This window comes from Mesoplodon densirostris, chromosome 4, assembly GCF_025265405.1.
Source record: "Mesoplodon densirostris isolate mMesDen1 chromosome 4, mMesDen1 primary haplotype, whole genome shotgun sequence".
Lineage (NCBI taxonomy): Eukaryota > Metazoa > Chordata > Mammalia > Artiodactyla > Ziphiidae > Mesoplodon > Mesoplodon densirostris.
In genome coordinates this window covers 142845519-142871310 of record NC_082664.1, presented here as the reverse complement: position 1 = coordinate 142871310, position 25792 = coordinate 142845519, and the positions used below count along the sequence as shown (strand labels likewise).

General features: G+C 37.2%; 1 protein-coding gene and 1 non-coding gene across 2 annotated transcripts in view; one reads left to right on the top strand and one right to left on the bottom strand.

Annotated features, from left to right (window-relative positions):
* AGBL1 (AGBL carboxypeptidase 1) overlaps positions 1–25792 on the bottom strand; it is a 707098-nt gene that overhangs the window by 180575 nt on the left and 500731 nt on the right. Inside the window, exon 20 of the mRNA XM_060096125.1 lies at positions 20373–20536. Coding sequence (XP_059952108.1) covers positions 20373–20536 — 164 coding nt within the window. The remainder of the gene's footprint in view (positions 1–20372; positions 20537–25792) is intronic.
* Positions 24705–24811, top strand: LOC132490072 (U6 spliceosomal RNA). Its single transcript, XR_009532435.1, has one exon. It is a non-coding gene; the product is annotated as a U6 spliceosomal RNA (small nuclear RNA).

The following is a 25792-nucleotide window of genomic DNA, read 5'->3' as shown; positions in this document are numbered from 1 at the left end:
ATAAGTAAGCTAAAATGTGGAATGTGCTATATATTCTCCATTTTCCCCTCCAGGTCTTCTTCATCTTGCTCCATCCTGCTCTGTGTCCTAGGAAACTGACCTCAAAGACTGGTTTAACCAAGCTTTCTTGCCTTGGTTGGGTTTGGACAAACTGTGGCATATTCAGGAGATCAGGAGTTAATAAGAGAAAAAGGTATGGCATTTATTCCTTCATGTCCCTCCCTATGAAAACATTGTTTGGCAGTGGCTCCAATATTCTTCCCTGTCGGACACTCCTTACCATGCAGATACATGTCTCACAGACTAGGGCAACTCTTCCTTGGTTCTACCCCTCTAACCTCACTAAGGTGATAATACCTTCCCACTATTGCCCTTTCCAGAGTGCTTCACCATCCTTTAATGGTTCCCTTAATCTTGCCTTCAAAAACAGTCCCTTCACTGATATCTTCTCAATTACCCCTTTGCCATCTTCCAGCTGTTTGCTGCTAGAACATAGACTGATTCAAGAACAATCCTGACATTCGAAGAAGGCCAGTATTACAATCCTCACTTCATCTGGCTCTGCTATAGCCAAGTTTAAGAAACTTCATACCAAGGGACAGACAGGCTCTCCATTTGCTCTTTGAGGTTGAAAGGAGACTCTAGTAACGATGCTTCAACTCTTTCACAGCAAAATTCTTATCAAGAACCACCTAACCAACCCTTAAATGAAAGGCAATCTTGATGATTGGATATGGGGGTCTGGTCCCTGAAAAATAAAACAGTCCAGATTTTGTTCATTTTCAGTCCTGTGGCCTCTGTGCTGAAAAGATAAGGTAATTCATGCTTAATGTACTATTAAGGATCAGCAATAATATGCCTTAATATTTTCTACAATAGTATCAGGCAAAAGGGGAGAAAGGTAAGGAGAAAATGGGTTTAATATAGTTAAACTCTATGAGTATTGACCTCCCAGAGGGACTTCATGTCTATGATCTTATTTATTTTCTTAGCTTTTACTTCAATAGATTGTATAATATCTGAAACGCACCTCAATTTGTTCCTTGTTCCTGGCATTTTCTCTCTCTTACATCAAACATCTGGGAGCATTTTACAAGGCTTTCCTGTCATCTGGCAAACTATATACACATGTGTCTTTTAGGAGTCCAATTTTCTCCACCCAGTAATTGGTGAATGCAGAGAAACAAAGTATCATTTTATTTTACATAATGGTACTATGTAAAATGATTCACTAATTCAGTTCTGAAAAATAATAATCACAAGTTAGAAGATTTAAAAACACATGTGAGAAGACAGCAACCAGGGAAATCTAGGTTCTTAGGGCTTACACAAGCTCACTCTTGCCCCCTGCAGTTTGCTGAGAGACAGAAAAATATTTTGTAATTAGCCTTGTGTGTTGCTTGCAAACTTCAGCTGAAATGTTCATTTGCCTTATAAGGAGCTGTCAGTACCTCTAGGAATACACCACACAACAGTATCATTTAGAAACAGTTTTGTTTCCACATCACGTAATAAATATGTCTCTGCTCTTCCTTTGTCTCCACTTCTTGTTAATAGAGAAAATTGTCCAGGAGAAATGCAACCTGCAACTTAATATGGATTACTATATTTTGTACTTCTTACAATTTGAAATAAATGTCTACATAAAAGAAAGATACAGCAATAACTAATGCTTTTCCCTGGGTAATAATACAATTTTGAAAAATAGAATGCCTAAGTAAATAAATTGGGCAGGCTTATCTTTTTGCCTGCAGTCTCATTTTACTAATGAGACTGCTGAGAAAATTTCCCCTCGAGAGCCCTACAATTCAGCACCCACACCGTTGGACAGTACCATCTCAGCAAGCATCTACACAAAACCATCCAATTGAACGGAAATTGAGGAATATAAAATGATTTTGTGTGGTGACTAAGACCTAGAAACCAAAGCTTTCAATATCCCCCACACACCCTATTAAAAACTGCTATTCTCTGGTTTAAGTAAAATGCGAAAACAAAACAAACACTTTTTTGTCCCCTAATAGCGCAAGATAAAATTTCAAACAAGAGTGCCAAGCAGCCACTCCTCAAACTTACCTCTGCAGTGGATTATTCATATCAATAAGGAATTAAGGGAAGAATTCGCGGTTTCATCTATTTTTAAAAAGTGAATGGACTACATCTCATACCAAATAAACTAAATGAAAATGAACAGCTTTATTAATATTGTGATACAGTTTAATTTATAAGTCAGAGTTAGTACAGATTCTAAATATGCTATCATCCAAGCAACAATTCACAGTCTTAAGTCTGACCTACAAAGCCTTTTTCAAGTGCTGTAAGAGCCTGAAGTCACTCCATCTGTGGGCACCTCTGACTGAGCAAACCAGGTAGTATCAGATGTTAATAGATATTAGTTCACTGTTGATGTCAGACCAAAACTAGCCTTAATTTGTTTTCATTAGGGAAATATATAAAGACAGCCGACAAAATAAACACTGCCCATTTCTTCTACTATTCATTATATGTACTATTTTTACATTACTCGTCTTTCTATTATGTATGCAATCCATTGAAACCATTTCCATTTTTGTGTTTCAGGAACAAATTATAATACTCTTAGGTTTTGTGTTGTCAAGGGCAAAGCAAAAGGAAACTCATGCCTCTCCAATTCTGTATTTTATAACTCTATTAAAGCCACTAAGTTGTCATTAGAACTTTGGCAGGTTTAGCACACTGAGCTTTATTAAGCTCACTGTCAATTACAACCCCACATAGACAGCTGTGTACTCTTCCAAGGGGGTGTGTCCTTGTCTGGGAGCAGAATTTATCCTTATCTACTTTCATCTTTTCAGCACCATCTATCATTTCCATCTGTAAATATATTTTAGAATATCAATTACATCATTATTATGTGTTGTAACTTCACATTATACAGAAAGAAATACCACTGTTTCTATAGTTACAGCTAAGTGCTTTATTTTTTAATGTGTAAAAATTGTGGAATAGGACAGGACTTAAGGCAAAGCTGTGAATATAAATCCCAAGTCAGACTGAAAAATATCCATTAATCAGCATACTTAGAATATATTACTTCAACTAATAACAATTACATTGAATTATGCCATTATTCAGCCCATAGGTCTCCGTAATTTCCCATAAACAGAGATGAAAGGCTTGGCAAAGATTTATTTGTTCACTTATTTATTGATTACCTCCTATGCATCAGGCACTGTTCTGGGTGCTAGGAATACAGCTTTGAACAAGACAGATAAAGTTCCTTCTCTCTTGTACATGCTAGCTGGGAAAGACAGATGATATTAAATTAAAGGTGTCATAGTAGTAGAGACTAGGAATGCTACTCTAGGCAAGGTGGTCATGACAAATGTTGCTGAGATTATGACATTTAAGCTGAGACTTGAATGTCAAGAAGGAGCCAGCTATGCAATGATCTGTAGGAAATGCTTATCAGTCTGAGGGAACAACCAGTGAAAAAATTTTGAGTTAGGATTGATCTATCTCAGACTGTTAGAGAAACAGAAATGTGTGGTTGAAGTCCAGGTAAACAATTTCTTCTACATTTATTTGATCTACTAGCTACTAACCTTATAAAAATAAAATATAATCAGATTAGGACATGGATAAATCGCAAGATAATTATGCTGAGTGAAAATGCCAAAGGGGGGGAAAAGAGTACATACTATATGATTTCATTTATAAAAAATTCTAAAAATACAGACAAAAATTTAGGGACTGAAAGCAAATCAGTGGTTGTCTCAGTGAGAAATGTACTACAAAGGGACTCAAAGATGTTTGCGGGGGGATGATGGGAATAGTTGTAATTTTTATTGTGGTAATGGTATCATGACTGTATGTATAAATGCCAAAACCAATCAAATTGCATATTTTAAATATGTGCAGTTGATTGTACATAAATAATGCCTCAATTAAGCTATAATAAAATCAGGTTTGTTTGAGCATTTTCTTTTACAGGGAATATTTAGTAGTTTCCAGTCATGCCCAGTTCATTTTCTAAATACTTAATAAACCTTCCTCAATAATTCAACCTGTGCTTTCCTGATATCTACATCACACTCATTTGCCTAAGTTTGAGAGACTCTCTTTCTAGGTTTTGGAGAGTAAAAGGATATTTTTCCAACTTCAGTTTGCAAACATGCCTCCTCAAAGATCTTGGACAGGAATTAGATAATATCATATGCGTATTATTTCAGAATTGCCTTTTAATACAGCCAATCCAGAAACCCTGAATTCATTTAAACTAATACATATATTTTTTTAAAATTCCCTCTCCCACGTTTGACATCTGTTCCTTCTTGGCAGGTTTTATTCTATTTTCCTCCTCCTCTGCCTCCTCCTCTTCTTCCTTCTCAGTCTGAATATCATTCTTTACGTAGTGAAGACAAAACATGCCATGGAACAAAGGTTTCCCCGCTGTGCCTTCCCTTTAGCTGCATTCCTGCCTGAAATATAACTAGGTATGTTTTTGTTTCTCCTTTGGTTTTATAAATTCCAACCTCTTTAGGAAATTTAGTGTCCCTGACCCTATGCTTATTACCGCTGCTAACAAAAACTGGGGTCTTAGGGAAGACACAAACTCTGTGTTGTTGATGGAGTTAGTTAACAGTTATGCCATTGGATATACGAGAACTCTGCCTGGAACATCTGTACAAATCCAAAGAGGTGACTGTGCAGACCTGGCTGCCTGGGTGCACGCATCTCTCACCCTCTCACCATTCCAGTTTCTACCTGGGGGCCTTCACAGAGTTGTTATAAGCATAAAAAGGAACACCTAAAATATGAATTTTACAAATTAAAATTATTGTAATCTTCATGTATACATTGGGAACTCAACAAAAATGTACAGATTTAAGAATTACCATCATTTTACTCCATGGGGACTAGTGAAACCAACTTAGCTTCTGCTTAATTCTGATGGCACTCATACCTCTGCTTTGGAGCCACAGATTTGTTTACTTGCAGGCCATGATTTTCCAAAATCACTCATGATCATATTAAAAACATGACTTGGTATTTAGCGGTATAATAATTCCGTCATTTCTCTCTAGTTCTTCTTAAGGTTCTGGGTTAGATTCTGCCAATCTGTTTATCAGATTTGGAGGCAGAAGGGGAGAGACCATTATCCCCGGGCAAGCATTTGTGGTAGATGGATGGGGAGACATCAGACATCATCAGCTTTCAGGCAAACCTTAGCCAGCCACCTTCTTTGTGCCCACAGACCTCAGATGTAGTTGAGGGCAGTTCCTTCAGGAGGACTCCAGCAGATGGAGATGCATGGAGGGGGTGTCCTAGAAAATCTTGAGATTCAAAGCAGCTTCTGACTGGGCTCTTGTTGAAAACCACTAACTTTGGCACTAAATGTTAATCTGCCACAGAGTCCTAGCCTTTGCCCCCCCACAGTCTTTCCAATGGTTTAATAAGCCTCTCCTTCCCTTTACACAACATTCTGGCCTGGAATTCATAAAGAGCAACTTGTTTTCCTGACAAGGTAAACAAGTATAGACACACATATGATCCAGTTAGAAACAAGAGATTTGTGATTTTACAAAACCACCTCTGCTGTTCAAACTGGTATCGTGGTTAAACATGCTGGTCCTGGAGAGGGCTTCCGGGGTTCAAATTCCTGCTCCATCACTTACGAGTAACTTTAGGCAAGTTATTTAAATTCCCTGTATCTCGGTTTCATCTCTTTAAAATGGGGGCAAAATATTTTTTTACCTCTTAGGACTATTTGAGGGAATTTAAAAAGCTTATATGGGGCTTCCCTGGTGGTGCAGTGGTTAAGAATCCGCCTACCAATGCAGGGGACACGGGTTCGAGCCCTGGTCCGGGAAGATCCCACATGCTGCGGAGCAACTAAGCCCGTGAACCACAACTACTGAGCCTGTGCTCTAGAGCCTGTGAGCCAAAACTACTGAGCCTGAGTGCCACAATTACTGAAGCCTGTGTGCCTAAAGCCTGTGCTCCACAACAAGAGAAGCCACTGCAATGAGAAGCCCGCGCACCACAACGAAGAGTAGCGCCCCCCCGCCGCAACTAGAGGAAGCCCGCGCGCAGCAACTAAGACTCAACATAGCAAAAAAAGTAAATAAATAAAATAAAATAAAATAATTTTTAAAAGGCTTATATGAATAAAAACTTAGAATAGTGTTTGGCATTTGTTAAGCAATAAATAAACATTGGTTATTATCATCAGTGGTGTCCTTAACTCCTGCTTTTCTGATGAGCATACTCAATTCCCCAGTGTCTATTTTCCCACAATATTAATGGCTGAGTGGTTAAACTGTAGCTCAGACTGGAATGCAAATCATCTCTATGCCCTCAGTGCTTCACTGATAAGAGACAGAGTCAATTCAACTTCTTCAGGCCCTCTTTCCAAAAGTCAGATCCATCCTTTCTAAGGCAAACCTTCAATACCTAAGTAGACCTAAAAGATAATTTTACATCTTTTCCTTAGAATACAAAGAAGAAGTTCCTTTGACTTTTCCTAGGTTATTCCCAAGTAATATTTAAATATATGAATAACAAGAAAAACAAAGTTAGATTGACTGGTTTTCCTTCATGGTCTTGAACATTCAGTGAGTGAAAGGTTTAGAATGTTGAGACTTATTTGCATGTATGTTTCCTTATCATGGAGGATGTTGTGATCTTCGCACTGAATGTAGAGGAACCAGCTCTTTGGTTAAGAACATCAACTTATATAGGTTATTTTTCATGGTCTAAGCTTTCCCCTTTGTGTTGGAAACTGCTTTATAAATAAAATTTTAAAGAATTATTTGCAGTACATTTCAGGAAAAAAATAAGAAATTTGGAATCAGTGATCTGTGTTTGAATCACAGATCAGCCATGTAGTAGTAGCTTGGGTTTTACCAAACATTTAGCATCCTAAGCCTCCATTTAGTGCATCTATAAGGTGACAATTAATAATAGTAATAAAGATTTCCTAATAATAATAAAGATTTCCTAGGGTTTGCTTGATTTAAGATAACACATATCAAACCTTTATCACACTTCCAGCCCTATGACCTGTCACCATTCTACTCCTCATTGTATTTATTTTGTCACACACTGGCAAAACACAAGGAACTAGTCAGCTTCCCTGATTCAAAACCACATAATGAAATGATGAATACCAAGTCATCAGAAACGCATCATTACTCACCATGTTTTGCCCCTAAATTTGTGACATCCACTTCTGAACAAACCTCTTCATTTTATCCTCTCCTTTTCTTCTCATTTATTTATAACTCCTTTCTGTTACCTAAGTACTGTTAAGCTTCTGTCCCTTTATTATCTACTCAGTAGGCATGGAGATAAAATTTAATTTTCATTCAACCAAATATGAGCTTTGTGCCACTTAGCATAATTCAACTGCCTTGCCTTTTATATCTTGAATGCCGTGTTGCAACCTTACTGCCCATGTTGAAGTGAGAGGATGTCAATGGCTGTAGCCTTGAGAATAAACATAGGCTATTCGAGATGAAAGGAATTTAAAGATCTTTAATTTTAAAGCTAAAAACTCTGAGAGTAAACAAGTTAAGCCACCTCCCCATAGTCACAGAGCCAGTTGTCAGCAGTAATATTCTGAACCAGAACTGAGCTTCCGTGAAACTAAGCCACATGTCCTTGGTAAAAACTGTGCTGGGTATCAAAGTGAGGGCTTCATGGAAATTTGTGGAACAGAAAAAACCATGACAGATTATTTCATCTTGGATGCAGTGGATGTGTCTAGATTTCTTTACTTGATTCCCTTCTAAGAGGGGGGAATTGGACAAATGGCCAGAATAAAGAAAAAGGGCAAAACATGGAAATGTTCACAGAAACTCACCTCGCATTTCTCTTCTACAACAGAGTCATCTAAATTCAGAAGCTTACAAACCAAAAACGTAAACTTTGTTTTCTTTTTATCATCATAAGGCTACTCTAGTTTGAATATTATGACCTTGATTTCTTCTCTTGTAAAACAGCTTTCCTTCTTTCCTTCTTTCCTTCTTTCCTTCTTTCCTTCTTTTTTTTTTGCCTTTGTTATCACATCCCTAGTTTTGCTTTCCTCTATACCATCTGGTAGACTAACTCTTATAGGTAAAATGGTTGGAACCATAATACTAGCGGGTTAGCTCTTTGTAAGAGCCACAGGGGCTCATGGGGTTTCTTAATAAAGAGAAAACCAGTATTAAGAAATAAAGAGAAAAAGGTATTACTCTAAAAATTAATGAAATGCTATTGAATTAACTTAGACCACCCATACCAGGCTATCTGAAGCGTTCCTATATAAAGATAGCTTCTCCTGTTTGGGAAAACTTTGAAGATTTTTGTCTTCCATTTTTAGAATTAACAACAACAAAAGACAAGGCTGCGAAAGGCTGCTGTTGATAATAGAGAGTGGAAAGAGTGAGTTTTCTTGATTGAAATTTTTTTCCAGGGCCTGACAGCCTATTCTGTTTCCAGGTATTTATAGATTCATAGGCAAGAGACCAGCCTTTCATTTGGTTGAGCCTGAGGCAGAAGTGAATGAGATCCCCAGTGTTGACTGGAAATGGGTAAAACACTTAACCACACCTAGTGGTCACTTAGACTCCCTGGGCTCCTGTGGAATCCTTTGTAAAATAGGTATTCTTTTAGGTTAACATTCATGGTTGTTATTAGGTAGGAATATTTTACAAGTAACAAATATGCAATATGAAGAAAATTCACTTTAACTCCTTTCTGTCTGCAATCTCTATCACCTCTCTCTTTTGAATTCTTATCCCCATGAGGTGCAATATATTCAACCCATGGTGACACACATTCCACCTATGATGATATACATTAATCTTCCCTGAATAGTATTAAAACAATCAAGGGATATTTCTGGGCCAAAATATGTACAAGACGTTAAGATTTTAAAACTTACACATAAACACACACAGACGTACATTCACCCAACACATACTTTTAGGGACTGAAGAGAAAAAGAAACTAAGATGATTAAATAAGTTTTAGATTATCCATTTAATGGCCCTCACCTCTGTCAGTGGTTCTGCAAAGTCACAATCAGCATGTGTAGAGTATTAATTATCCTGATTTTTTCCCATTTATTACTTGAAAGTCTGAACATCATAAAGGAGAAGAAATTGAGCCTTGTAATGAAACAGAAGTGAATTCAAAAGCTAGCAGTTCTTCTATAAGATTCATGGCATTTGGCAGACTTCTTAACCTCTATAGAACAATTTCTTTGTAAAAGGGGACTCTAATAATAGTATGTATCACACAAGATTATTTACATGATAAAGTAAAATAATACTAACAAAATGCTTAGCATAGCATCGAGTTCATGGTAAGGTTCTAATGAATGTCTGCTCTTATTATCATCTCATATATGCATTGACACATTATTTTCATGGTTTCATGGTATTCTAGAAAATTAATCAACCATGTTCTTTCTTTTTTCTCTATTTACTACTAGGAATTTGGGTTAAATTTATTTGGGGATATAAGTCTCATTGCTATAAATATCTACGTAGTAAATTCTGTTTTCTGATAAGTTTATTTTCTTGAGGGATATTCTAGCTGGAAACAAAATTAAACAGGAGGTTTTTATGGACCTTCTTAAAAGTTGCCAAATTCTTCTCCAGAGGAAAGTAAACCAATTTACAGAGTATGATATTATTAAACTTCTTTCTTCATAGATGCACTAACACTGAGTTTTCATTATTTTTATTCGCTTATTGTAGAAGAATCAGCATAGAATCATACCAAAAATATTTGAATTAGCCTTTCTTTACTAATGGACCAGGGTTTTTTGTTGTTATTGTTTCCCGCTAAGATTAGCACTTCTTCCTGGCTAATCAACTCATTTTCCCTGATCTGTTAGAGAGCCATTTAATGTTTTAAAGCTACATGTGATAACTTATAGTCTCAAAAGATCCCCAGGCTGAGTTCCGTTCCAATATTTCCCTCCTCATAGCCACTGGACATTTCTTTGCCTGCAACTACGGAGTGAAGCTAAGACTATTCTCGAATATTAGATATTGTGGGCTAATTTTTTTAATTTAAATAAAATTAGGGTGACCAAAGACAAGCAAAAAGAAATACTGTCATAATTGCTATGTAGCAACAGTTGGAATTGTTGGAAACAGAGTGTAATTTGCAATCTGAAACACTGAGTTTCCGTCTTTTGTTCTGATACGATGCACCTTTTGGGGAACAATTCTCCCCATTCCCATACGTCTCATTTTGGCCCACAGACATTGGTACTCCACTTCCTGCCCTCACCTGCTTCTCCCTAAGGGAGGAAGAGTGCCATGAAGTTGATGATTCAGGGGGAGATGCTGAGTGAGCATGAGCTGCCGGTGGCCCCCTGTGTTCATTCTCTCCCTGAACTCAAGATGCCCTCATTGCTCCTCTGCATGATAAGCTTAGCAAGGCCAGCTCTGCTCCTACAGTTCTAGTTAAGGAAGTTCAATTCTGGTGGGTCCATGCACTCTAATTCTTTATAACCAGTAAAAACACAGGTATGTTCCATTCAACCTATCCAGCTCCTGTGTTCTATTTCTTATTTGGTTTAGAATTCATGAGAGAAGAAAAAAGTGTCATTCATTGGTCATATAAAACCCCACCCAGCTTAGTATCTGTAGTCACTAAACATCAAGGATACAAAGTCATACTGCTTGGTTCAACTCCTACGTGATTCTTATTAGCTGGGTGAAAGACAAGTTATATAGCTTCTCTGACCTCCAGTTTCATTATCTGTATAAGGGAGATAATAATAGTACATACCTCAAAGAATTGTTTAAAGCAGGAGTTGGCAAACTTTGGCTCTCTGGGACACATCTAGCCCACTCTTTATTTTTGTAAATAAAATTTTACTGAAATGTACCCATGCCCATATATTTGCATATTGGCTATGGCTACTTGCATGCCGCAACAGCAGAGCTAAGTAGTTGTAAAAGAGACCATATGGCCCATAGAGACTAAAATATTTTCTATCTGTCCCTTTACAGAAAAAGTCTGTCAACCCCTGGTTTAAAAGATAAAGCAAGAAATGAGGTATGCATACAAAACACAGAGCACTGGACATGACAAAGAGTAAATTCTTACTATGTGTTAGCTCTTATTATCGTTATCTATTATGAGGTAGTGCATCATAGTGATTAACAGTACTGATTCTTTAGCAAAACTGTATAGGTTCAAATCTCAGCTCTACAACTTATCAATTCTGTCATCTTAGGCAAGCCACATATTTTTTTTTGAATCACAATGTACTCATCTGCAATACGAAGATAATAATATCTAGTGCATCAGGTTATTGAGAGGCTTAAATGAGATTATACAAGCAGATTAATACTTAGGAGATTGCATGTCACTGATATAAATATTTGCTGTCATCACCATCACCATCATCATAACTGTCATTAATTTCCCCCTACAGGATTCCAAAATATAAACTTATTTTGAACACAAGTTCATTGATAATATTATATCTCAAGTAATTCACATATTCATTTAGTAAATATTAACCGACCATCTTGAGGGACTCAGAGAGTCTCCAGAGAGAGAGATATAACTCTTCCTTTCTCCTTAACTTCCCCAGTGCAATCAGATCTATACTTTCAGGTCAAAGCCAAAGTATAATGAATTCTTGAAGAAAAAGCACCATCTAAATCAAGTTACTTCACACTAAAACAGGAGGAGTTATCTGCATCCAGCTAGACTACAAACAGGTTTAAAGAGCATCTAAACCCTGGGTTATTGAGCAATTTTAAGCCTTAATAGAGCTCTCATGATTCAAAGACGAATAAACAAAACAATGATGAAACAGAAGTTGAAAGAGGAGGACGAAAGAATCTTAACAACCCAGAAGGTGAAACGTTCTGCAGTGTATAAGGAGATGAATGCCTTACTCAATCCACAGAGCAATGGTGCTCTTTGGGAAATGATCAGGCACAGGAAACAGAAGCCAGCGTTAGGTAGCCCCTGTTCAGGTATCAGGAAAATTCAAGAAAAATGACATCTGTGAAACAGTACATGAAAAGACAGCATATCCAAATGGAAAGAGAGCTGACTATATTGCAAGCAAGCATGAATAAAAGAAAAACTGATGAGAGATAAAGAAATAGGTGCAATAAAACCTAAATGTAAAATGGCTGAAAATAAAACACATCAGCAAAGAGGACAGTCCACACTGCAGAAAACTGAATCTATGAGGACAAACGTTAGATGCACTTCCAGAATCTAGTGTTAAGAGTTACAAGGTACTACAGAATATTGAGCAGCTTTCCCTCTGTTACACAGTAGGTCCTTGTTGGTTATCTATTTTAAATACAGCAGTGTGTGCATGTCAATCCCAAACTTCCAATCTATCCCTCCCCCCGATCATTCCTGCTTGGTAACCATAAATTAGTTCTCTAAGTCTGTGAGTCTGTTTCTGTTTTGTAAGTAAGTTCATTTGTATTACTTTTTTGGAAACTAACACAACATTGTTAATCAACTATGCTGCACTATAAAATAAAATATTTTTTAAATATGAAAAAAAGAGTTACAAAGTAGAAGTGATGAGAGGAGAAGACATGACAGATATGGAGGCTGGAAAGCAGATATCAAACACTCCAGAGAAAGAGAATGAAGAGTTAGAATGGAAACACTGCTGTCGTGTAATTGAAAGACATGTCAGAAAAGGATGGGGTATTCAAATTCCAAATGAATCAAAAGGACCTAAACCTAAAAAGAAAAAAGAAAAGAAATAATTTTGATGTAGGAGAAAAAGCATATTTGTGTTAATGAAAAAGGAAAAACTATTAAGGCAAAAATAAACAAGGTACATACAAAGAAAGAAAAGTTAGGCTGATTACTACTGGCTTAAATATCAGAGAAAACTGAACCAAGCCTATATTGTTTTAATGAAATCTCTAGGTAGGCAAAGTGGAACTCCGACGTAAAGGAAAGAGGAAGATATCCACATGTATACTAATATACCAAAAGTACACCACTGATTTACTTTACCAAAAAAAAAAATTTAAGGTGTTCTCTAACAAAAATGTGAGATGAATCAACATAAAAATAAGAATGAGGACATGATTGCACACAGTGGAAAGAGATGAGCAATGCAAGTAATTAAACATAAAACTGAATTTTAAAATGATCTGACTATGACTCTTAGACAATCCAAATGCCACAGATATGTCTTATGTGAGAAAATAAGAAGTGGAAAACAATATTTTTGTTTAAAATAAATGAGACACAGATGGTTGGATCAGCAATATGTGTATTTCAAAATGTATATGTTCCAGGAAAAATCCTAGGAAATGTAAAGTGTTGTGGATGATTGAACAATATAGACCAAGTACACACTTCACTCACTCACAAACATAGGAAAAAAGCTCCTATATTCACAGTAAATACCATCAATATCTATAATAAAATAATATTTTAGATCATAGCCAAATACATTTTCCTTTGATTTTCAAGGATGGGTGAATATTAGAAAACCTATTAACATAATTTAAGACTATTAGTTTAAAGTAATAATCATTTTTTTAGATACCAAAAAAACTCATCATCCAATCCTGATTTTTTAATTACTAAGCTAAGAAAAAAGAATAATTAATAAAGAAGGCATTGAATGTTAATACCAAACCAACAGACATTTTACTTAATTCTTAAATACTTAGAGTCATTCTCATTTTGAAGCAAGATTCACAATGAAGTTGCCCATAAAATCATCATCATCATCTTTAAACTATGTTCTCAAAACTGAGCAGGTTATAGATAAGAATAAAAAGTAAGCAAAGCTGGGCTTCCCTGGTGGCGCAGTGGTTGGGAATCTGCCTGCCGATGCAGGGGACACGAGTTCGTGCCCCGGTCTGGGAGGATCCCACATGCCGCGGAGTGGCTGGGCCCGTGAGCCATGGCCGCTGAGCCTGCGCATCCAGAGCCTGTGCTCCGGAAGGGGAGAGGCCACAGCAGTGAGAGGCCCGCGTACCGCAAAAAAAAAAAAAGAAAAGAAGAAAAGTAAGCAAAGCTAATTGTCAAAATTTATAAATGATACTATGATTTATCTAGAAAAACAGAAAAATCTAGGTGAACACTTAGGTATAACTACAGAGATCAGTGAAGTTACTAATAAGCATATCAATAATCAAGAATGTTCCTGTATAACTAAGGCAACCACTTACAAAAATATGATGAAAAAGATTCTTTTTGAGTAACAAGAAAATTTTAAATGTTAAGGTTAAAAGCTCATGATAATACATCAAGGAAGTACATGAAGAAAAAAAAAAAGTTACAAAAGAACCCCTACAATACTTTGTGAACATCAAAGAAGATCTGAATAAGTGGAACAAAATATCAGGTTTTGAAAAAGTCATATAGGCAAATAGTCAATAGATGAAAAAAACCTATAATTTTAGTGCAACTTGAGTTAAAGTCCCAGTGCTCTCACTTTGGGCAGGTAACAACTCATTATAGAGTTTATTGGCGAAAATTTAAAAAGGAAAATAGCAAAGCACATTTTTAAACAAATACACACATAAATACATTAAGTGGCAAATTAAGTATATGTAAATGTCTGTGTGTTAAACAATACTAATGAGGTGGTGCTTGCAACATCATAGGTTTAAATTACACAGTTACAACATTAAAACTATATGTTCCTGGCAGATAGATTAATGGAACAGAATATAAAACCAAAAATATATATATATATATACGTATATACCAGGTACATGAACATGTAAATACTGCATAATAAGCTGAAATTATTAATCAGTGTTAAAGGATGGACTATTAAGTAATTGCTATAGCAAATGGTTAACAATTTAGAAATACAGACTTATTCAATAGTGAAAAAATGTAGAGGAATTACAATATGTAAATATACTCATTATAAACTTACCTACTTCAGTTGAATTAACACGTTCTTACAGTGCATGTGAATTATTTGTTATTAGACTGAGGCAGATAATTTTAACAAAGGTAAAAGAAACAAAGAAGAAGACTGAGAAACATATCTATGTAAAAACAAATACATCCAAAGTCAATAAACTATGTAAAAAACATGAAAGGTTAATGGGAAAATATTCAAAATATCCAAGACAAAGAGAAGTAGAATATCTTTAATATAGAAATTGAAATTAAATTTAAATGTAAATTTTAAAATGATTATTAAAAGAATAAAGAAAAGATATTATTTGGAAATTTATTTTAAAAAAGAATACTAATGAAATAGAAGCATGTAACCCATTTCAGAAAAGGTCAAAGTATAAATTAAAACAGCACCCCATTTTCACCTATAAGTTGCAAAGATTTTAATGCAAAAACAATCATTGTATCTAGAAGATGAGGTAGGAGAAAATATAGACAACCTTGGTTTTGGCAATTATTATTTTTTTAACGTCTTTATTGGAGTATAATTGCTTTACAAAGCTGTGTTAGTTTCTGCTGTATAACAAAGTGAATCAGCTATACATATACATACATCCCCACATCTCCTCCCTCTTGCGTCTCCCTCCCACCTTCCCTATCCCACCCCTCTAGGTGGTCACAAAGCACCAAGCTGATCTCCCTGTGCTATGTGGTTGCTTCCCACTAGCTATCTATTTTACTTTTGGTAGTGTATATATGTCCATGCCACTTCGTCCCAGCTTACCCTTCCCCATCCCTGTGTCCTCAAGTCCATTCTCTATGTCTCCATCTTTATTCCTGTTCTGCCCCTAGGTTCCTCTGGCAATTATTTTCTTAGATACAACACCAAAGGCATAATCCATGAAAGAAAGAATTGTTAAGGTAGACTTCATAAAAATTAAAGATTTTTGCTCTGTGAAAGGTACTATGAAGAGCATGAAAAGACAAGCCACAGACTGGGAGAAAATATTTGAAAAAGCACATATGATAAAAGACTGTTAACCAAAATATGCAAAGAACTCTTTAAAATCAAAATAGGGAAACAACCTGATTAAAAAATGGATCTACAACTTAAAAGATACCTCACTAAAAAATGATATACAGATGGCAAATAAGCATATGAAAAGATGCTCCACACTCTATGTCATCAGGGAAATGCAAATTAAAACAACGAGATACAACTACACATCTATTAGAATGGCCGAAATCCAGAACACTGACAACACCAAATGCTGACAAGGATGCAGAACAACACGAACTCTCGTTCATTGCTGGTGGGAATGCAAAATGGCACAGCCACTACAGAAGACGGTCTGACAGTTTCTTACAAAACTAAACATACGCTTACCACACAATCCAGTGATCATGCTCTTGGTATTTACCCAAAGGAGTTAAACATTTATGGCCACGCAAAAACCTGCACACATATGTCCATAGCAGCTTTATTCATTATTGCCCAAACTTGGAAGCAACCAGGATGTCCTTCAGTAGGTGGACGGATAAATAAACTGTGATACATCCAGACAATGGAGTATTATTCAGTGATAAAAAGAAATGAGCTATCAAGCTATGAAAAGACATGGAAGAAACTTAAACATATATTTCTAAGAGAGAAACAGCCAATCTGTAAAGGCTACATACTATATGATTCCAACTATAGGACATTTTGGAAAAGGCAAAACTATGGAGGCAGTAAAAGGGTCAGTGGTTAACAAAGGTTAGCAGAGAGGAAGTGATGAATAAAGGGAGTGCAGAGGATTTTTAGGGCAGTGGAACTACTCTGTATGAGACTATAATGATGGATACATGTCATTTTACATTTGTCCAAACCCATTAAATGTATAACACCATGAGTGAAACCTAATGTAAACTGTGGACTTTGGGTAAGAATGATGTGTCAATGTCAGTCCATCCATTGTCACAAATCTACCAGTCTAGCAGAGGATATTGATAATGGGGAAGGCTATGCATGTGTGGGAGAAGGGTGTATATGGAAAATCTCTACCTTCCTCTCAATCTTGTTGAGAGCTAAAACTTCTCTAAAAAGTAAAGTCTATTTTGAAAAAAGCGTTTATAAAGTTTCAAGGAAAGGAACTCCTATACATGGTTTTGAGGGGTTTTTTATCTATTTATTCATAGGTGAAAAAGTAATCTAATTTCACCAAAATGTTGACAATGGTTATCCACAGGTAGATGGATGGTGTGTGACTGAAGACAGGAGTAGGGGTGTGTTTTTGTTGTTTGATTTCCAAATTATATTTTCTTATTCAGAAAGACAAAAGTGTATATGTTTTAAAGGAAAATCAAGTGTCTTTAATTATTAAAAAGTCTAATTAGGTTTTCTAAAGTCTATGAAAGATTTTTATGTTTTCCGTGTTGTTTCATCAAACTGAAAAGAGGATTAAACTAATTTATCTTGATGCTAAGGGGAGCCCCCGTTAAGGCAATGGGACTGTAATTTGGGAGAATAGGCGAGATATTAAGCTATTGCTAAGGCTCAGGTCGGAAACTCTGAGCTTTCTGTTGTTATTAATGGAAGGACAAATGCAGAGAGGGGAGCTGAGCTGAAGAGCGGAAAGGCACTGGAGAGATACAAATCAAGATGAAAGGTGGCTGACTCGGCAAAACTGTTAAATGACTTTGCAAAAGACCTGTCACAATGGATAAACGGCCCCTCCTGAAGAAGCAGCTTAGCATTCCTGCAGTGCACACACAATTATTTCCAGGGATGAGACTGACAGGAAGGAGAAAGAAAGAGGAACGGCAAGAAGGTCTAAAGACGCCTTAATGGGTCTGCAGACATTTCTTAAGTGAGCAACTGGGAAGAAGAGAGCTATAGAAGAAAAACCAAAACAAAGAGTGTAAGTACTTCATTTTCAGCTTCAGCCACTGGGCAAACCACCACCATTCTGCACTTTCTCTGCTCATGAAAAATGGTGACGTGCTCTGTGGATGCTGACTACACTCTAATTGTTTTTGTGGTAAGTGAGGCATAAAACCTATTGTCAAAAAACATGATGTCCATGGCATACAGCCAGCCTTTATCTTCCCAGTAGATCACTCCCAGGGGTTAATGTTGTCGGAGGGACCCTCAAAATAACATGTGCTCGCATTTCTTTAAGGCAGGCTTTCAGGTCAGAGCCCCCCTTTTTTCTCTAGTATTTCCTTCTCTGCAAGAAGAGAAGAATTTTCCTCAAGTATATAACCCTGTTATGTCAAATAAAGGCCACACGCCCAAGGAAAAGAGGCAGGAGTCGGGGGGAGGGTAGCAGAGGTCTCCTCTCTAAAGCTTATGGAGAGTTGTACTGACAAACATTAGTTACACCCTTTGTATTATAGTAAGAACCCCTGTTGCTAACACAATTCTTAGGATTCACTCTGCTGATTATTATATCTCATGATTTAGTTCTATTCATCAGAAACGAATCAAAGGTACTCAAACAGCTTGCTGCTGGTTTCAAACCAATAAATATCATTTTATTAAGTTTCCCTCTGCCAGCCTTTAATGATTATACACTTACTGGCAGGAATATTTTCTGGGTCAAGACATTTTCAGCGTAATTTCCCTCTCAACCATTAGTTCTCAGGTCCTTTGGGCAGGAACCATGATTTGTTTGGATCACCTGCCTCCATGAGTAGAAAAATGTATTATGATACAAACGTTTGGGTGAAATAGGCAGTTTTCACCCTGCTGCTCTCCACCAAGCTCCACGCCTCTCAAATTTAAGTGAAATCTTTTCAAAACACACAGATTAATCACACCCTTTGTAGGTATCCTGCCCTTAAGAAGCCGTACCAGCCTAAGAAGGGTCAGAGGTCACGGGAAGACTTCAACCTTCAGTATCCTCGGACTGGTTGTAACTGAAAAATTACTAGTCAGTTGTGTGGGATGGCCTGGAGGGCAGGTAATACTATGTTCTTATGAGAACCCACACAGAGGCCACTGCATTTGGAGCCTGACACCAAATTCTTTAGACTTGAATTAGAAAAGGCACTTCTTTGACAGATTTCTTCTTGTTCCAGTTTACAGGCAACTAATCCTCACTGCATTGGATCAAACAGACGGGCACAATCAATTCAGGGAAAGCAAGCAATGCCAGGTCTGCTCAGTCTTCCCTCAATGAGCAGCAGAGGAGTCGGGGCGGGGGGAGATGGAAAGAAAGAAAACGCAGGCATGCCTGCACCCAGGATAGCTTAGCAAAGGCAAAGATGAAAAGACAAGTTGAAATATATATCCTGGCAGATGGAAGCGCTTGCTGTCAGAGGGAGAAGCTGAAACACCAACCACGATGCCAAGCACACCAAGCCTTCGGGCTCTGAGGGGTGTTGAAGGAGCTGGGACAGACGGAAATGGTTGTGATGTCAAAACGAAATTGGCACAGTGACTTTAGGGAGGGAAGAAGTCTGGATTTACTTAAGTCTCCATAGTCTATGATCTATAGCATCGTGTGATGAGCACGTTAAATATTGCACTTAGGTAATTAAGTCTCAGAGAAACCAGTGCCTTCCAAAGCAGTATTAATTTACACTGCCAGATCTTTCTAGGCTTGATTGGCCATTTGGTGAGAAGTCACACTGGAACGGCAGCCTAACAGTGGCAGGAGGAAAATTAACAAAAGTGAGCTAGCAATAGGAGGCCCCAGTATTAGCGGTTTTCTCTCTGCCTTGGGACATGAAGTGCATGACAAGATGTTTCCTCATCTACCGGCACATACTTCCTCACCCAACAGCTCAATTCCCCGCTCCAATGCTTTGCTCAAAACGTGGGCAATGACTTAGCGTTCTTTGACTCCTCTGACGTTTCCTGATCTCTCTTCTCTCCCATGGCCTTTATATCTTCCCTTCTTGCCCCCGAATACAACTTGTCTACAGTACAGGGCATCAAAAGGGCTTCTGTGGATAACAGTTCTCCTTCTCCTGACTCTTTAAAGATTCTCACTGTTCTCAGAGAGCCATCCTTTCCCTGCCACGTCTGTGAGTCAATTTCTCTGGGCCAGCGTATTCATCACCATCATGTATTCCGAGATAGAACATTGCTTTTTAAGAATGGGAAGATTAAAACACTTCTTGTCCCCAAGTGCCTGGGTATTAGCAGTGAGATTGCCCAATTTTAGCTGACTAATGACTCCAAAGTGACATCAGTATACATATAAACACATAACTGGCAAACATAAGCATAGGTAAATGTCCACGTGTGTCGCTAAGCTGCGTCTTCTTTGCCATGAGCAAAACTTAATAAAAATACATACTTATAAACGTATGCAGCTTTATATGTGCATTTATGTACAAGTAAGCAACATCCTCCTTGTCTTCAGCAGGAAGTAAGGATGCCCCGAGTCTGGTTCCAGTGGAGCACTACTACCTTACCTTGATCTGGCAGCTTCTCCATATTTTCTCTTTGTCAAAGACCCTGACTTTCATTTCCCAGATATTCTCCAGTGGAAACACAAAGGTTCAAATAGTGAGCAACTTACCGCTGGAGGTGCTGGTCCAGAGACGACTCCTCAGCATTCAGCAGAGCTGCTGCACAGGTCAGCAGCTGATGGCTGCAGCTTACAGATTTGAGTTCCAAGATGAGGAGGCCCAAGCAGAACATAGATCCCATCTCCTCCAGTTCACTGGTACCAAACTGTAGACCCTGTCAGTTAAACAAAGCACTCAACAGTGAGTATAGGATGGAAACCAAGTGAAGACAATCTGAGATTAAGAGGAAGGACACCTGGACATAGGCCTATCACAGAAATTAAGAATTAATAGTATTTATCAGTAACTGCCCAATGTGTTTTGTTGTGGGATTTGTGGCTTAGTGGTTCTCAGTCTGCATTACTTCAACCTTCAGGATTTCCCAGAAGTACTCCCAAGACAGCAATGACCGGGTAGGGGTACTAGAGGGCAGGAGGTGTGCGTGGAGATCCAGGAGTCACTTCCCCCCACTTTAGGTAAAGCAGCAGTACTTCTATCTGTATTTTACAAAAGGTTTTCACAGCTAAAACAAAAGTCTGTAAACAATATTACTAAGAGATACCCTTTTTCTCCCATAAATTTGCCAACCAACGGAGAAGAATGAGGGCGATCTCTCACATACAAACACTAAAAACTTAAAAAAAAACAACTCATTCACCATTTATTTAGAACCACCTATTCAGCTGTACTAAGACGACACATGAAAGCAAAGCCATGACATTCATGCTATGCTATTATTCACGAAGTTAACAGATAATAATAACAATGAACAAACAACTTTATTGAGCATTTACTATATCCAGTACTGTTCTGAGCCCTTTTACATGCATTAACTCAGTGAATCCTTAACAAAATCCTATGAGGTAGATATTGTTACTGTATCCATTCCACAGAGAAGGGGATTTAGACCCATAGAACTGATACTTTATCCATGCCCTCCCAGCTAGTACATAATAGAGCCTCATAAATCACTTCTGACTTAACTACTCAACAAAGTGCTTTATGTAGGCTAGGAGGAACTCTGTTACATGGTGAGGTAGAAAGTGCATGGCTTTTGAAGTCAGATAAAAATTGGATTTGAATCCTGATTTTACTATTTTCTGACTGTGTGATCTTAGATATATGAACATTCACCTTGATTTTCTCATTCATAAAAAGGATTATAATTCTTCCCTCCATATACTTAGACAAGTCATGATAGGAATATTTCAAAGTCCCCCAATATTGATCAGTAATAGCTCAATTTTTCTTTCCTTCATCCTATAACGATATCTAATATGACAGAATTCAATGTGGTCCTGAGGTCTTCATGTTTATAAAGTACATTTGACTTAAATGAAAAAATCAATTGTTGAATATTATATTTTAAGAAATAGATTTTCCATCCAAAGAATAGTGATCAAGAAGACAGGGATGTGATAGTAAAAATTTGAAAAGATTGGCCAAAAGTATGCCAAGGCAAAAAAAATTCCAAGCCGGGAAATTGTAAGCATCACAAAAGAATTTCTACGTAAAAGGATACAGAAATGTGTAAAGTCCTCAAGTTTATTTTATTTTATTAATTTTTTTGTTTTTTTAATTAGAGTATAATTGCTTTACAATGATGTGTTAGTTTCTGTTGTATAACAAAGTGAATCAGCTATACATATACATATATCCCCATATCTCCTCCCTCTTGCGTCTCCCTCCCACCCTCCCTATCCCACCCCTCTAGGTGGTCACAAAGCACCAAGCTGATCTCCCTGTGCTATGCAGCTGCTTCCCACTAGCTATCTATTTCACCTTTGGTAGTGTATATATGTCCATGCCACTCTCTCTTTGTCCCAGCTTGTTTTAGCTGTTTAAAAATGTGATTTGCTGCATGTTTGGACACCTGTTTTCCTGAAGAAAGGAGACATTACTTTAGAGTTAAGGGAAGTCTGTTGTTCCATAAACAACGGCAGTGGGAAGGGAAAGACGTGTTTAACAAGTTATTTTCCTTAGGTCAATGGAAAAGATCATTTTTTACAGAGAGAGAAGAATCTCAGTCTCTTTCCATGTGCCACAGCTCTGAGGGCTGATACTTTTCCTCTGCCCATTTTCCTGGCTGCTTTTCTTCATTCTGGAAGGGCTGTCTTGGTCACACCCTCCTCCTCAGTCAGAAGCAGGAGGCCTCCTCTTACATGTGTTACCCCAGCATCCCGCTGAACAGACAACAGGCCAAAAGAAGCAAGAGTCCTGGGGGAAATAAATCTCACAGCACGCACCATATTGCCAGGTCAGGGGTAATTTCTTCATACAAGTCAACTTCTGTACAACAGCAGACAAAATGATAGCGTTTTCATAATGCAAAAATAGTCCCATATCTCCGATATTGCTTTGTTTATTTCAGCCAATGGTTGGTATTATAAAATGACTATTCCAGAAGACCTTGAATAAAGGAACTTATACCATTTATTGGCTGTGGGGTCTTGGGTAACACTTATTCTATTTCACCCTCTACTATGAATCTCACTTGAGTACTCTATACTTTTTACTCTCACACAGTATCAAAAACATTTGTTTATCCAAACGGCCTCCTCTTACCTCCCACACCCAGCCTGGAGTGAAATCCTCAAAGGCAAGGACTGAGCAGTATCTGTTTTTTTTACATCCCTGGCATGGAATACATAGCCTGTCATATGGCATGTCGTCCATATATTAAAAATGGATAAGTAATGGTTATAAATGGGTGGGTATAGAAAGGCATGGATGGAGTGTCTCTTGGATACTTACTGTATTTGTTAAGTGAAACTTCATTTCTCTGAGTAATGAATAGAGGAATGCCTTTAAATTATGTTCTCCCATTGTTAAAGGTCATGAGCATTTTTTAAATTCTTATTTTATTTTTGCTCCAGGAAGTGCATTCACTCCCTGGATATGTTTGGGAAAACGGGTGGATAAAATTTAGAAATTCTGTTATATACTTTGGTTAGTTACCATATACTCACAGCAGCAAGGCTTTGGGTTAGTTTAAAAGCGCATCTTAATAAAACAGAGACCCAATTTTCCTCTCCCCCAGCTTAGTTGTGTTAATTCGGATTTGCTTTTCACAGCCGATGACAGAAAGCCTGACTATAGTGGCTTAAACATAAATAGAGCTTTATTTTTTGCATATTATAAGTTTTGGTGGGCATGAAGTTCGTGGCATTATTTCAGTGTCTTAACAAAATCAGGGTCACTTTATCTGCCATTCTCCTGGTTTTCTCAACATGACTACAAGATGGCTGCTGTAGCTCCAGCCAGCACATCATCATTCAAGGAAGGAGAAAGAGAAAGTGAGGGGGAGGAGGCGACAGCATACTCTTGCTTACACTTTACTGGCCAGAACTGTGTATTATAATAAAGCAAACTCCAGCTTTACAATGGTCTGGTAACTGAACATTTTAGCTTGTTCATCCTCTTTAATAAAGACATGTAAGACAGAAGAGTGTTAGAAACAAGCGTTGGGTGAGCCAACAATGTCTGTCATATCAATATTCAGTTACCAATGCTGCCAGAAAGTATAGGTGCCTATCTTTTCATCACATTGGTAAGCAAAACTCACTAGCACAATTCTTTATATATATATACACACACATTAACTTTTCTTGATAATCTACCCCAAAATAAGTCAAATTCATAAGTACATTTGAAACCAAAATTGCCTACCAACCTCATCCTCACTTAATTTTTAAATATTAATATGGGAAGAATATTTGTGTTATTACAGAAAATTACTTATTTTAATATTTATGTTATTGCAGAAAATTACATATTGGTAAGATATACATAGAATCCACAAAAGATAAGTTTATAAAGCATGAATACTGATAACTGGTGAGCAAAAGGGGAAAAATAATTTAAAAACAAACATGGAAAAATGTTCTATCTTATTACCTAAGTAAAAATGCCTCTTACACCCAGCATATTGGTAGATATATATATTCAGATCTGTAATATTTAGTGCTGACTCATGATAAAAGCTGGCACATATCAAAATACATTGACTATGTGACATGATAATATCACTTCTGGGAACTTCTCCTAAGGAACTGATTCTAAATAAAAGTGAAGCCATATGCACAAACTGTCTATTATATCAAGGTTATATGTAATAATTAAAATTTGAGAGAAATAAAAGTCTAAATATCTAATAAGGAAAAAATGACTACGGAAATTATAATGGAATAAATTTTATGACATATAATGAAGTCACTAAAATGATAATTAGAACAATTTAACAATATGGAATATGTTTATGATTTAATGATAGGTGTGAAAAGCAAAATCCAATGCACATAATGATGTGATTTCTGGTGAAGACTTAGAAATGAAAATTCCTCATGCTCGCTTTGGCAGCACATATACTAAAATTGGAACAATACAGAGAAGATTAGCATGGTCCCTGCAAAAGGATGACATGCAAATACGTGAAGCATTCCATATTTTATTTTACCAGGGGAAGGGATAGATTGGGAGTTTGGGATTGACATGCGCACACTGCTATCTTTAAAACAGATAATCAACAAGGACCTACTGTGTAGCACAGGGAACTTTGCTCAATATTATGTTACAGCCTAAATGGGAAAAGGATTTGAAAAAGAACAGATACATGAATATGTATAACTGAATCACTTTGCTGTATACCTGAAACTAACACAACATTGTTAATCAGCTACACTCCAATATAAAATAAAAAGTTAAAAAAAGCCATTAAAGGGCTCCCCTGGTGGCGCAGTGGTTGGGAGTCCGCCTGCCTGTGCAGGGGACGCGGGTTCGTGCCCCAGTCTGGGAGGATCCCGCACGCCGCGGAGCGGCTGGGCCCGTGGGCCATGGCCGCTGAGCCTGCGCGTCCGGAGCCTGTGCTCCGCGGCGGGAGAGGCCGCAGCAGTGAGAGGCCCGCGTACCACAAAAAAAAAAAAAAAAAAAGCCATTAAAAAAAAAACCCTCACATACACTTTCAGACACCATTGCTATGATTTGCCAATATTACACAAACATTTGGGGGAGGGGGCTCTATAATATCAATAAAACATCCATGTAAGAAATATTTTTTAAAGTTATTGCTCCCTAGAAAAATGTTTAAAAAGCTACATGTAGTATGCCAATAAACTATTGTAATTCCATTTAGCAGCTGTAAGATCTTCTCTTTATCTTTTATATTCTGAAGTATATTTAGATTTATTTCTTTTATGTGTAATTCAGTGACACTGAAGATTGGTGTCTTTCATTAGTTCTAGAAAAGTGTCACCCATTATCTCTTGGAATAATTTATCACCCCCATTCCCTATCTCCTCAATAACTCTTAGCTCTACTTTCATATTTTTATTTCTTTCTATCACTGTGATTCTGAATATTTTATATAAATATTCCACTTTAATAATTCTCTCTCCAGCTTCATTGAACCGTCTCTTTAACTCATCCATCTCAA